We start from the raw sequence: 14,031 nt of genomic DNA, 5'->3' as shown, positions 1-14,031 counted from the left end.
TAAGTTGTGCAATTTAGAATGTAAAGTGCAGTTTCCTGATGTATCGAAAAAGAATGTAAAGTGCAAAATCATAATTGTTAGTAATGATGACATAATAAAAATCATATTTAACAAGATATATCCAAACACATGTTGGTTTCAGTTGGTGAGGACGACTACTCTTTCTTTTAAAATGTTGTGTATTCGATTATCCCTGCTAATGTGAGGGTTGTGTTGGTGGACGATTTGTAAGTACATATGTAAGTGATTTATAAACACGAAGATATATGATGACTTGTGGTGGTGACCAGAGTCGAACTCATCCAAACTTTCTGTAACAAAAGAAAATGTTTATATAAATTACTAAGTTCTTAATTGATCATAATTTTACACATTACCCTATAAAATACACTTCGAAAAATATTATTATTTGTTCAACAATAAAGATTTTTTGTACACTCAATGAGTGTAGACCACTAAAGAGAAGTAGAAAGAGATTAACGATTAGTGATAGTCTGATAGTTTTTTTTTATAGGCAAATGTTAATTGTTAGTTGTTAGTAAGTTAGTGTGATGTGATTGGAAGAGTGTTACACTCACTGAGTATAGACCACTAAAGAGAAATAGAAATAAATGAGCGATTAGTGATAGATAATGTGATGTGATTAGAAGAAAAAGATAAAGAGAAAAAAGAGTACATGTATTCTCGACTGGTCTATAAATTATGAATCATATAAGTGTTCACTCTCGAATGATGTAAAATTCCATTTACGGACATCAAGTTTAAGTAGACAACTGTTCATACAGCAGAAAACTCCTTAGTGAGAAAAGTTAAGGTTACACAATCAACTTTACAATGATGAACAGATTTTCGCCTCCCACCCGAAATTGCTTGAGGGAGTAACCAAGGTTAGTATTGTTACTGCATGTTGTAAAGATTTCTAAAATCCTCATCAATTACTTCTAAAGATCTCAACGCAACTGAAAAGTTAGGATGAGGGTCTTTTAGGGATCAATGTGGGTTAAAGAGAAGAGAATCTGCTTTAGGAGCACCCAAACATTACAGCACAGAAGTAAAGACAAAGTAAAAGCACATTGGATGGGCTAAACAGAAATCCAAACTGACTCTAAGATTTATTCTTACTGCTTCTAGAAAGGGTAAATTCTTCAGAAACTACTTGTTTTTCAACAATCAACGGCCATGTTTATTTTGCAGTTGATTTTCAATGGACCTCACATGAAGCTTTCACATTTTACACCTCATTTGTGTTTTTCCCATTTTAACTACATTGGAAGTTTTGTTAAAGTAGACAAGTGTGTATCCAAAACTGCTTTGAGTATAAAATATTACTTCAATTCAATGTAACCCTTCGAGAAATTGTTTATATTGCAATCTTCAAGCTTACCGTTAAAACACATTTCGTAAATGAAGTCGATGAGGTGTAGACAAAATGAAAATGAGAAGTTCTAAATCAGCATTTGAAAACCCACTATATTTTCATGTTTTGGCGACAAGTGATTATAAGTGAAGCTACTAGAAGCGGCAACTTTCATTGGGAGTTAAGTGATTCCAAGAAGATTAATCATGGATCCAAATATTCCAAATAACATCAAGATCAAAAACACTTTTCCCATAGGTTGGAGGCTCTACATGATCAAGTGATATCATTGTCTTGTCACAAATCAAGCTTCCAAAAAGACAAATGGACCTAGTTCATTTTTAATGGTCTCTACTGGAGTGTTTTCCCCCTTTCCAGAGTTGTTATAATATCTATAATCGCTTAACTGCTACATCTAAGTGCAGACCTTCTCACTACCAAGAAATTGTCTGCATGAGTGAGCGCACTGCACCAACCTACGATGGTTCCCTAACATGTAATGAACATGATAAGCTAACATTTAAGATAACGTACAACAATCCCTCCAAATGCAACACTGAGGATGATAGACAACTATCCATGGAGGAGTGAAGCAAGCAGCATAAAATCCCCACAGTTTCACATATCATGAATATTTCTATTGGTTTAAATGTCACTACAAACACATCACCGGCAGTTAATTTCAAGAAGAGAAGTTTACACCACATTCATAGACATAATTTGACGAGCTAGACCAGGATCTTGTTGTAACAACTCTCTCAAATTGCTTTCCACCTCTCCTCGCTGCTTCTCCAAATATTCTTTTGAGGTCTGTCAAAAGCCATAGGAAAAAAGAGCACAAATTTCACTCTAAATATAGGGAAACTCATATTTACAATTTTAGAAATTTGCTAAAGCAGTTCTACACTACTTGTCTCAATTGTGAGAATTACCTTTCTTCCTTTCAATTTCCAAAATTGAAAAAAATATCAATTATAAAAAGAAGGAAGAATGGAAGTTTCTACACAAGAGAAGGAAGGATATATACCTGTAATGAGGTAATTGAAGCTTCACTATCTTTGAATTTGTTCTCCTGTTCATTCATTATTGTTGCCTTGGTCTCCAATAGGAACCTGGTCATGATGTCAAGAGTGTATTAGAATATGTCATTTATATTTTCTAAACAGCCCATAAATCAAGGTTTTGGGTTCCAAGAGTAAAATGCCGCAACTCACATTCTCCCTGCAACACGAAATAAATGGAGTTAACAAATGTTTGTAGAAAAGAATGCCATCCCACTAAATACAAACTGCAAAAAAATTCTTGGAAATTTGTAGGATTGTTCTTTCAATTTTCTTTGCATACCAATGGATTTGTAAACATTAGTATCATCAGGAACTTGCTTCAGCTCTTCCAAGGTCAGAAAAGCACGCTTCTTTTCTGCTTCTTTGGAACGCATCTGGTTTTGTACCTGGGTACCAAGGAATAATATAAACGTCAGGAGTCCCTGGCAACCCCTAATCAAGCATATAACTTAAAGATGCAAAATACCAATAATGTCAATCTTTTCTTTTCCCCTTTCCGCTTCTAAATAAATCAAACTACAGATTCCCTATTATAACTCAGATATAAGTATTCTCTGCCGAATTTGATGTCAGCACAAATCATAGACTATCAGTACTACTTATAGCACAATAGCTTAGAGGCCCTAGTGTCAGCATTATCATTATGTAAGTCCTAGTAATTGTGTTTTTCAAAACATTCTTCTTCACAACCACTCCAAGTACGTTAAATCATCCAAAACAGATAGAGCCATGAAACACATAAAATCGGTCTCTTTCCGGCATCATATCCATAGTTAGCGCATTCTTCATAGTTAGCAACTCCAGCTCCGTATCAAGGTCACAGTCGATATTGTCACTATCATCAATAAGAAAACCCTTAGGCTTGTTATCCAGAAACTTGTTCTGAAATACTCTAATGAAAGGACTGCAAAAACACAAACAATTCATTCATGAAACTTGCGACGATACGATTCAATTAGGGGATCCACCCAGGCTCAGCCTCAACCAAGCTTGAACTAAAATGAAATTCCATCAGTTGTCTTTGCTTTTATGAAGGTGCTTTCAGTAGCCAATACTTATAACTTAGCCATGTAGTAATTGAAGAGTCCCGATTGGTGTACATCAAAACATTAACAACCCCCTCTCATACACCATATTTCTCTCTCGGTCTCTTTCGGCATATCACATCTATCACTTATCTCTCTTCTCTTTCTATGTCACTCTAGTGGTCTACACCTTAATCGTAGACACGAATCATTTTCGTTAGATAAAATATAAACATACAAAATTAGCACTTTCTTTAAATTATATTTCGAACAAACGAGATAGATGACCACTAATTGCTACATCACTGCCACGGTCAGTACCCTCACAGAAACAGAATGGAATTGGAGATAACTCAATGAATAAAATTCAATTATTCAACTAGCTTCTAACAATTTCATAATAGTAATAATTGAAAAGTATGAGAGATTTTGAGAAACCTGCTTTAGTTTCCCAGTAGTATCGATCATGCGACCTTGAATTTCAATGAAAGCCTGCATTCATGAATCAAAAAATGAAAAAATAATTAAAAGTTAAAGCGACAGGAAGGATCATATATGGAGATTCTGTAAGAAAAAAGAAGGTAGAAGAGATTGAGTTCTTACGGCTTTGTTGGCTTCGTCTGCCATTACAATGAATATGAACAAATTCTGTTCGTTTTCGAAAACGAAGTGCAGAGTGCAGACTGCAAGTCCCACAACCCTAAACGCGATTGGATCCTGGAAGAAGAAGAAGAAAAAGAAGGTGAAAATAAAATGTCTAACAGCTTAAACGCACCGTTTCACCTCAGGTTTTAATTCTTCCGGTTCGTATGTATTTCCTTCTTGGGGTTAATTTTTTTGTATTGTCTCATATGAGACAGTTTCAAAACAGTCTCAAATCAATAAATAAAGAGTAAAATACACTCATCCCCTCAAGATTTGCAAGAATGACACTCCACCCCATTCTTTTTAAAAATCTACACTCCACCCCATTTTTTATAAAGGCAAATTTTAGTGACGAAAACAAATTCCTCACTACTAAAAACTAATTACTAATTAGTAAAAATTTAAATAAATTTAATGCATATACACTATCATACATTAATTTATGAAAATAATTTTACTGAATTAAATTTAAAAAAACCATTCACTCTGTCTGTTAAGTCCACGTCCCATCTATCTCCAAATCATATTTCTCACCACAAACGGCCACCACCAAGCCTTTACTCCCTTTAACACGGCTCCACTGTCCCACAATGTGAAACCCCATGGCACCTCCATGCCTCAAAGTTTTGTTGCGACCTGAACCCCAGAACGTGAATCGCACATCCCTAAAGCCACTTGTTCAACTACTTCTTGTGAATTTCACCCCTTGAAGTTGTGAGCAAACGCTCTGTTGGTCTTAGATATTGTTGGATTTTGTTAAAAACGATGCTCCACCGCCTCGTTGGGCTCTAATAACCTCAGATCCACTTCATATTTTCATAATTTTGTTTCTCTATTTTCTTCACCCATTTGTGTTGCTTTTTTGGCCTACAACCCAATTTTGAAAATTGGAGGTATAAAGAGATTATTTTGATTAAAATTGAATTATTACCAAATATGAAAACACAAGCATGTTTCACTATATTCGAGATATGGTTTGTAAATCGGGCAGGTGTGCTATTGCATAATTTGCATTATGAATTTACGGAGGAAAAACGCGATTGAGAGAATGAGGAGGATTGTGATGTTTTCATTTTTAAATTTATTGGATTATATTGATTTTTTTTTTTGAAATTATTGATTAACAATTTAAATAATAACTAATTATTAATGAAAAATATTTTTCGTCACTAAATTTGCCTCTATATAAAATGGGGTGGGATGTAGATTTTAGATAAGAATGGGGTGGAGTGTAATTCTAACAAACCTTAAGGGGGGTGAGTGTACTTTACTCATAAATAAATGCATAACACGTATTATTTCTATTTTTTATTTTTTATTTTTACTAGTCACAAGATATTCAATCTTTGAACCCCAACATTTTACTAAACTAAATTTTAGTCCCAACTAATTTTCATTATTATACTTTTTTCTCAAGATGTAATAAATTATAATTTCGACCGTGAAAAGAGGATTTGTAGGTGAAAAGCTAGCGTCACTGGCGGCGGTGGCGAGAGGCGGTGGTAAACTAACAGAGATGATGTTAAGGACGAAGTTTCTTTTTTTTAACGTGGTTGAATTGTTTTTTACGGTTGTTAAGTTTTTTTTTTTTTGAACTAACGGTTACAAAGTCAAGATTTGTGATAGTTTTTGAAATACCACATAAAGTATTGATCGCTGAAGATTTAAAATATAATTTGATAAATGTTATGGGTTAAATCATAATTTATGATATCTTGAGAAGAAAGTATAATAATGTAGATTAATTGGGACTAAAATTTAGTTTAGTAAAATGTTGGTGTTAAAAGATTGAATATCTAGTTACTATTAAAAATAAAAAATAAAAATATATAATTAACACGTGTCATGCCTTAATTGGTTGCATTTGGGACTGTTTTGAAACTGTCTCAAATGAGACAATAGCCAAGAGGTCACCCCTTCTTGGTAATTGTTATTGTCACCTCCGTCATTTAATTCCACCCTCGTCATATTTTCGAAACCCCAAAACACCTATTTTTTTTCCTTGGCACTTTGTAACTGCGTAGTACACGCACTTTGGAATTGTGTTGACCACACACTTAGTGCATGTTTGGCATCCCGTTAGAAACGTGGTGTTTGAATTAACGTTATTTTGTTAAAATGATTTTGGGTAAAATAGTGTTTGAGTAAACGTAATTTATGTTTGGATAATTTGTAACAAACGTGATTTTAAAAAAATGGGTATTGTTTGGATAACTCACGTTTGGAACTATAATAAAAAAAATACATAATGTTAATGCATTTCGTTGAATCAATGTCATTATTTAAAAGTGAATTAATGTCATTAGTCAAACGAAATTCAAGTCTTTCCAATGGCAAAATTTACGGATAGTAAAGGAAAATGACACGTATATTAGTTAGTGAGTGAAAAATCAAAAAAGCATCATCAGGTACCAGTCCAAAACGAAATCAATTCATTCATCCCCTGTTCTTCAGCGCTTCAACCCTCTCCACCAACCTAAGAATTACAAAAAACAGAGACAAAAACCCACCTAGCTGCAACCTCACCCGGGATAGTGGCCACCACCACCACCTAACCATGACCCACCCAGCGGCGAACCCCATTAAGCAAGAACGGATCAGGAGAGAAGAAAGCAAGAGTTGGAAATAACAGAGCAAGAATGGATCTGGAATAACAGAGCGTGAATGAGATGCAGGTGTTTTGGTGAAAGAACGTGCGATTTCCAAATCGAGATCGAGCATGGAGGCAAGTTCCAGAGACCGGGATCGAGCACGGATGCGAGTTCCAGACCAGGATCGAGCACGGCAGGGGCGAACTTAACAAAGACAAGGAAGGTACCATGGACGAAGGGGCAAAAATCAAATTTATGCCTTCCTTTCAACAGTCGAACGCTCCAACGCCCAACGCTCCAAATTATCGATTCCAGTAGAACGCTGTTTTGGTGACTTTTAGCGTTTTTGCGTTGCTGCAAACGCTCATCCAAACGGGGACAGAAAGTTTCAGAACGGCGTTTCGGTGAACGCAACCCGCGTTTGAGGCTCAAAACGCTATCCCAAACAGGCCCTTAGTAAGTGCGTGTAATATGCACTTTAAAGTGCGTCGTGTTGGCCAAGTCCCAATCAATTTATTCTTAAACTAGTTGGGTGTTACAACTTGGAATGGAATTCCTAACAAGTTTAAGGATTAAGTGGTTGAAAATTCGAACTTTGAATTCCCAACTAGTTTAAAAATTAACCTATATCAAAGGCATTACAGAGAGGCCTTAATGAGCAATCTGTGAGCTCAATAGAAATGGTCTCCAATCCTAATTAACAGAATGTTGCTGGGTTTCACATTGCCATGGACTACCTTCTTCTCATGAATAATGTTCAAGCCTTATGCTACTCGTTTTGGAATTCAATTTTGTATATTTTATCTGTTTATGATTTTGTTTTCAATTGTACTAGATTATCCATGATTAATAAATGAGATTTGTAGTAGTTTTCTTATCATAAATAAATGAGAATTTTGGTACTAGTTCAGTTGTTTATCTTCCTGGTTCTGTTTCTTGCAATTGTTTCTGTTATACACACGCACTTCTAACTACGTTAATCGTCACTTCAAAGTGCATGAACTACGCACTTATAACTGTGCGAAAATCTCTACACACTTCTAAGTGCGTCAACTACGCACCTACTGTAAGATCAAGTTTTGATCTAGTAGTACAACTCTATGTTTTGATGATTACAAGTTAACCTTTTGATATGAACAATTGTGGTACTCTAACGTGTTTTTCTGAGTGTGCTATTCACAGGCTCTGACCTCAACTCAATCTCACACAAATCAGAAGCACTGTGTATAAAGAGCGACCCAAGCAACGCTTTCGCATTCACCATGTTCAGTATGAACAGTGGAAAAGCTTCAGAAGTTCTGAAGTTATACAAACTCTGATGTGGACTCAGTCACTGAAGATCCAGAAGGTCTGATAACCAAGAAACACTGTAGGCTCAGATATTCTGATGGTGTAGAAGACTCTGAAGATCCAGAAGCTGATTAGTGAAATTCTGATGTCCAGAAGCAAGATACTCTGAAGACCATGTACTTCCCTCTGAGTTCAGAATCAGAAGAAATAATGGTCAGAGGATCTGGGCTTTCCCTCTGACTCTGATCAACCGGCTTCACAAGTTCCAACATGAAGCTTTCTCCTGATCAGAAGTCTCCTAGGTTTAAAGGTCAAGTCGCTATCCAAGTACAAAAGCAACTGTACCTTCCTGACGACCTACTTAACAGTCTCAGACACAGCAGAAGCTGGATTTTCCAGAACTGCCCTCCAACGGTAGCATTTCCCATGCAACGCTCAACCCTAATCCTTGGAGTATATAAAGAGGCTGAAGACTGAAAGAAGCGGCTAGAAGCATTCACATACGCGCAAGACAAATTCAAATTCTTCTAAGCTTTCTTTCATTTGAAATTCATTGAGTTTACTATTAGCTTTTTAGAAGCAAATCTCTTGTAAACAATTCTTTGATAAACAGTTTGTTTAGTTCCTTTAGGAGATCAAGGTTGATCGGATCCTAGAGAAGACTAAGAGAGTGAATCTTAGTGTGAGCTAAGTCAGTGTAATTGTTAGTCACTTGTAGGTTTCAAGTGCAGTTGTAACTCTTACCTGATTAGTGGATTGCCTTCATTCTAAGAAGGAAGAAATCACCTTAACGGGTGGACTGGAGTAGCTTGAGTGATTTATCAAGTGAACCAGGATAAAATCCTTGTGTGCTTTTCTATCTCTTATCTTTAGCACTTAAGTTCTCGAAAGATTTGTCAAAATCTTTAAGGTGGAAGCTTTATCTTGAAAACGTTATTCAAACCCCCCCTTTCTACCGTTTTTCATACCTTCAATTGGTATCAGAGAGCAAGTTCTGATTACCACACCTAACAGTGTTCAGTGATCCGGGCCGGTGTGAAAAACAATGGCTGCCACCACCAGTGAAACTCAAAGAGATGGTTACAATGCAAAGCCTCCTATGTTCGACGGTCAAAGGTTCGAATATTGGAAAGATAGACTGGAAAGTTTCTTTCTGGGTTTCGATGCAGATCTCTGGGATATTATTGTGGATGGCTACGAGCGTCTAGTTGATGCAGATGGCAAGAAGATCCCAAGGTCAGAGATGACTGCAGATCAAAAGAAGCTGTACTCACAACATCACAAAGCAAGAGCAATTCTTCTAAGTGCTATTTCCTATGAAGAGTACCAGAAGATTACAGATCGTGAGTTTGCGAAAGGCATTTTCGAATCTCTGAAGATGTCTCATGAAGGAAACAAGAAATTCAAAGAATCAAAGGCATTGTCTATGATCCAAAAGTATGAATCCTTCATCATGGAGCCAAATGAGTCCATTGAAGAAATGTTCTCCAGATTTCAGTTGCTTGTAGCTGGCATACGACCTCTCAACAAGAGCTACACAACAAAAGATCATGTCATAAGGGTCATCAGGTGTCTTCCTGAAAGTTGGATGCCTTTAGTGACTTCAATAGAGCTCACGAGAGATGTTGAGAATATGAGTTTAGAAGAACTCATCAGCATTTTGAAATGCCATGAGCTGAAGCGCTCAGAGATGCAAGATCTGAGGAAAAAGTCCATAGCCTTGAAATCTAAATCTGAAAAGGCTAAGGCTGAGAAGTCAAAAGCTCTTCAAGCTGAAGAAGAGGAATCTGAAGAAGCATCAGAAGATTCGGATGAAGATGAGCTGACTCTGATCTCCAAGAGACTCAATCGCATCTGGAAGCACAGGCAGAGCAAATACAAAGGCTCTGGAAAGGCAAAAGGAAAGTCTGAATCCTCAGGTCAGAAGAAGTCCTCACTTAAGGAAGTCACATGCTTTGAGTGCAAAGAATCAGGGCACTACAAAAGTGACTGTCCAAAGTTGAAGAAGGACAAGAAGCCAAAGAAGCACTTCAAGACAAAGAAGAGTCTGATGGTGACATTTGATGAATCAGAGTCAGAGGATGTTGACTCTGATGGTGAAGTCCAAGGACTCATGGCTATTGTCAAAGACAAAGAAGCAGAGTCAAAGGGAGCTGTTGACTCTGACTCAGAATCAGAAGGAGATCCTAACTCAGACGATGAAAATGAGGTATTCGCTTCTTTCTCTACCTCTGAACTGAAACATGCATTGTCTGATATCATGGATAAGTATAACTCCTTATTGTCTAAGCATAAGAAGCTGAAAAAGGACTTATCTGCTGTTTCCAAGACTCCTTCTGAACATGAGAAAATTATTTCTGATTTGAAAAATGATAATCATGCTTTGATCAATTCTAACTCTGTGCTTAAGAACCAGATTGCTAAGTTAGAAGAAATTGTTGCTTGTGATGCCTCTGATTGTAGAAATGAGTCTAAGTATGAAAAGTCTTTTCAAAGATTCCTAGCTAAAAGCGTGGATAGAAGCTTAATGGCTTCAATGATCTATGGCGTAAGCAGAAATGGAATACATGGCATTGACTATTCTAAACCAATTAGAAATGAGCCCTCTGTGTCTAAAGCTAAATCCTTGTATGAATGCTTTGTTCCCTCTAGTACCATATTGCCTGATCCTTTACCCGCTAAAGTTGCTAAAAACCCTCTTAAAAAGGGATCCTTCTCTATGTCTAAATATCATGCAAATATTCCTTTAAAATATCATGTTGAGACACCCAAGGTGATCAGAACCTCTGGGGTAACTAACAAGAAAGGACCCAGAAAGTGGGTACCTAAGGACAAGATTATCTATGTTGCAGATATTCTTGATAGCTCCACTGAAACACCAATCATGGTATCTGGACAGTGGATGCTCGCGTCACATGACGGGAGAAAGGCGTATGTTCCAAGAGCTAAAACTTAAGCCTGGAGGCGAAGTTGGCTTTGGAGGAAATGAAAAGGGTAAAATTGTTGGTACTAGTACTATTTGTGTAGATAGTAGTCCATGCATTGATAATGTGTTATTGGTAGACGGCTTAACACATAACTTATTGTCTATAAGTCAATTAGCTGACAAGGGTTATGATGTTATATTCAATCAAAAGTCCTGCCGGGCTGTAAGTCAAATCGATGGCTCTGTTCTATTTAACAGCAAGAGGAAGAACAACATTTATAAGATCAGATTATCTGAGTTGGAGGCTCAGAATGTGAAGTGCCTTCTGTCTGTTAATGAAGAGCAGTGGGTATGGCATAGACGGTTAGGGCATGCCAGTATGAGAAAGATTTCTCAGCTGAGCAAGCTAAACCTTGTCAGGGGCTTACCCAATCTGAAGTTTGCTTCAGACGCTCTTTGTGAAGCATGTCAGAAAGGCAAATTCACAAAAGTCCCTTTCAAGGCAAAGAATGTTGTCTCAACCTCAAGGCCGTTGGAACTTCTGCATATCGACCTTTTTGGACCAGTGAAAACTGAGTCTATAGGTGGCAAGAGATATGGGATGGTTATCGTTGATGACTATAGCCGCTGGACATGGGTAAAGTTTCTAACCCGCAAGGATGAGTCTCATGCTGTGTTCTCTATCTTCATTGCCCAAGTGCAAAACGAGAAGGCTTGTAGGATTGTGCGTGTCAGAAGTGACCATGGTGGAGAGTTTGAGAATGACAAGTTTGAGAGTCTGTTTGATTCCTATGGAATTGCACATGATTTCTCTTGTCCCAGAACTCCTCAACAAAATGGTGTTGTTGAGAGGAAGAACAGAACTCTTCAGGAGATGGCTAGAACCATGCTCCAAGAAACTGGCATGGCTAAGCACTTTTGGGCAGAGGCAGTAAATACAGCATGTTACATTCAGAACAGAATCTCTGTGAGACCAATTCTGAATAAGACTCCCTATGAATTGTGGAAGAACATAAAACCCAACATTTCTTATTTTCATCCTTTTGGCTGTGTTTGTTATGTTCTCAATACTAAGGATAGATTGCATAAATTTGATGCTAAATCTTCTAAATGTCTATTACTTGGTTATTCTGAGAGATCTAAAGGTTTTATATTTTATAATACTGATGCTAAGACTATTGAAGAATCTATTCATGTTAGATTTGACGATAAGCTTGACTCTGACCAGTCAAAGCTAGTTGAGAAGTTTGCAGATTTAAGCATTAATGTTTCTGACAAAGGCAAAGCTCCAGAGGAAGCTGAGCCATAGGAAGATGAACCAGAGGAAGAAGCTGGTCCCTCTGACTCACAAACTCTGAAGAAGAGCAGAATCACTGCAGCTCACCCTAAGGAATTGATTCTGGGCAACAAAGACGAACCAGTCAGAACCAGATCAGCCTTCAGACCCTCTGAAGAGACCTTGCTCAGTCTGAAAGGATTGGTGTCCTTAATTGAACCCAAGTCCATAGATGAAGCTCTTCAGGACAAGGATTGGATTCTGGCCATGGAAGAAGAATTGAATCAATTCTCCAAGAACGATGTTTGGAGCTTAGTGAAGAAGCCTGAGAGTGTCCATGTAATTGGAACAAAATGGGTATTCAGAAACAAGCTGAATGAGAAAGGAGATGTAGTCAGAAACAAGGCAAGGCTAGTTGCTCAAGGCTACAGCCAGCAGGAAGGAATAGACTACACTGAAACATTTGCTCCAGTAGCAAGACTGGAGGCAATCAGACTGTTGATCTCTTTCTCAGTGAATCACAACATAGTTCTACATCAGATGGACGTGAAGAGTGCCTTCCTAAATGGTTATATTTCAGAGGAAGTCTATGTTCATCAACCCCCAGGTTTTGAAGATGAGAAGAAGCCAGACCATGTGTTCAAATTGAAGAAGTCACTCTATGGTCTGAAGCAAGCTCCCAGAGCATGGTATGAGAGACTCAGCTCATTCCTTCTGGAGAATGAGTTTGTAAGGGGTAAAGTAGATACAACTCTTTTTTGCAAGACTTATAAAGATGATATCTTAATTGTGCAAATTTATGTTGATGATATTATATTTGGTTCGGCTAATCAATCTCTATGCAAAGAATTTTCTGAGATGATGCAGGCTGAATTTGAGATGAGTATGATGGGAGAATTAAAGTACTTTCTGGGAATACAAGTTGATCAAACACCAGAAGGAACATATATCCATCAGAGCAAGTACACTAAAGAACTTCTGAAGAAGTTCAATATGCTGGAATCTACAGTGGCCAAGACTCCAATGCATCCTACATGCATTCTGGAGAAAGAAGATAAAAGTGATAAAGTATGTCAGAAGCTCTATCGTGGCATGATAGGTTCACTTCTATACTTAACTGCATCTAGACCAGACATACTATTTAGTGTTCATTTATGTGCTCGTTTCCAATCAGATCCAAGGGAAACCCACTTAACTGCTGTTAAGAGGATCCTAAGGTATCTGAAAGGCACCACTAACCTTGGCTTGATGTATAAGAAAACATCAGAGTATAAGCTTTCAGGTTATTGTGATGCTGATTATGCTGGAGATAGAACAGAGAGAAAAAGTACTTCTGGAAATTGTCAATTTCTGGGAAGCAATCTAGTCTCATGGGCAAGCAAGAGGCAATCAACCATTGCACTATCAACTGCAGAGGCAGAATATATCTCAGCAGCAATATGCAGCACTCAGATGCTCTGGATGAAACATCAACTGGAGGATTATCAGATCCTTGAGAGCAATATCCCAATCTATTGTGATAACACTGCTGCAATCTCATTGAGTAAGAATCCTATCCTGCATTCAAGGGCAAAGCACATTGAGGTAAAGTATCACTTTATTAGAGATTATGTACAGAAGGGCGTACTTCTTCTGAAGTTTGTTGATACTGACCATCAATGGGCAGATATCTTTACAAAGCCCTTAGCAGAGGATAGATTTAATTTTATTCTGAAAAATCTGAACATGGACTTTTGTCCAGAGTGAAGATGGATCAGAACCTCTGACTATGATACTTCTTGATCAGAAGATGTCTAGTCCAGAAGGTAACTCAATCAGAGTGTGTGTACCCATTGGTACTGACTCTGAAGCTGAGAC

General features: G+C 37.4%; 1 protein-coding gene across 1 annotated transcript; it reads right to left on the bottom strand.

The window, feature by feature from the left end:
- Nucleotides 1–1,854: 1,854 nt before the first annotated feature.
- Nucleotides 1,855–4,233, bottom strand: LOC130745422 (prefoldin subunit 1). Its single transcript, XM_057597653.1, has 6 exons — nt 4,050–4,233; nt 3,885–3,938; nt 2,702–2,807; nt 2,572–2,578; nt 2,385–2,469; nt 1,855–2,167 (listed from the first exon to the last, which is right to left on the bottom strand). The coding sequence occupies exons 1-6, from the start codon at nt 4,071–4,073 to the stop codon at nt 2,054–2,056; spliced, it is 390 nt and encodes a 129-aa protein (XP_057453636.1). The 5' UTR covers nt 4,074–4,233; the 3' UTR covers nt 1,855–2,053.
- Nucleotides 4,234–14,031: the final 9,798 nt, after the last annotated feature.

The sequence above is a fragment of the Lotus japonicus genome, chromosome 3, assembly GCF_012489685.1.
Source record: "Lotus japonicus ecotype B-129 chromosome 3, LjGifu_v1.2".
NCBI lineage: Eukaryota > Viridiplantae > Streptophyta > Magnoliopsida > Fabales > Fabaceae > Lotus > Lotus japonicus.
Note: the sequence above shows the minus strand (reverse complement) of the source record. Positions and strands in the feature narration are given on the sequence as shown.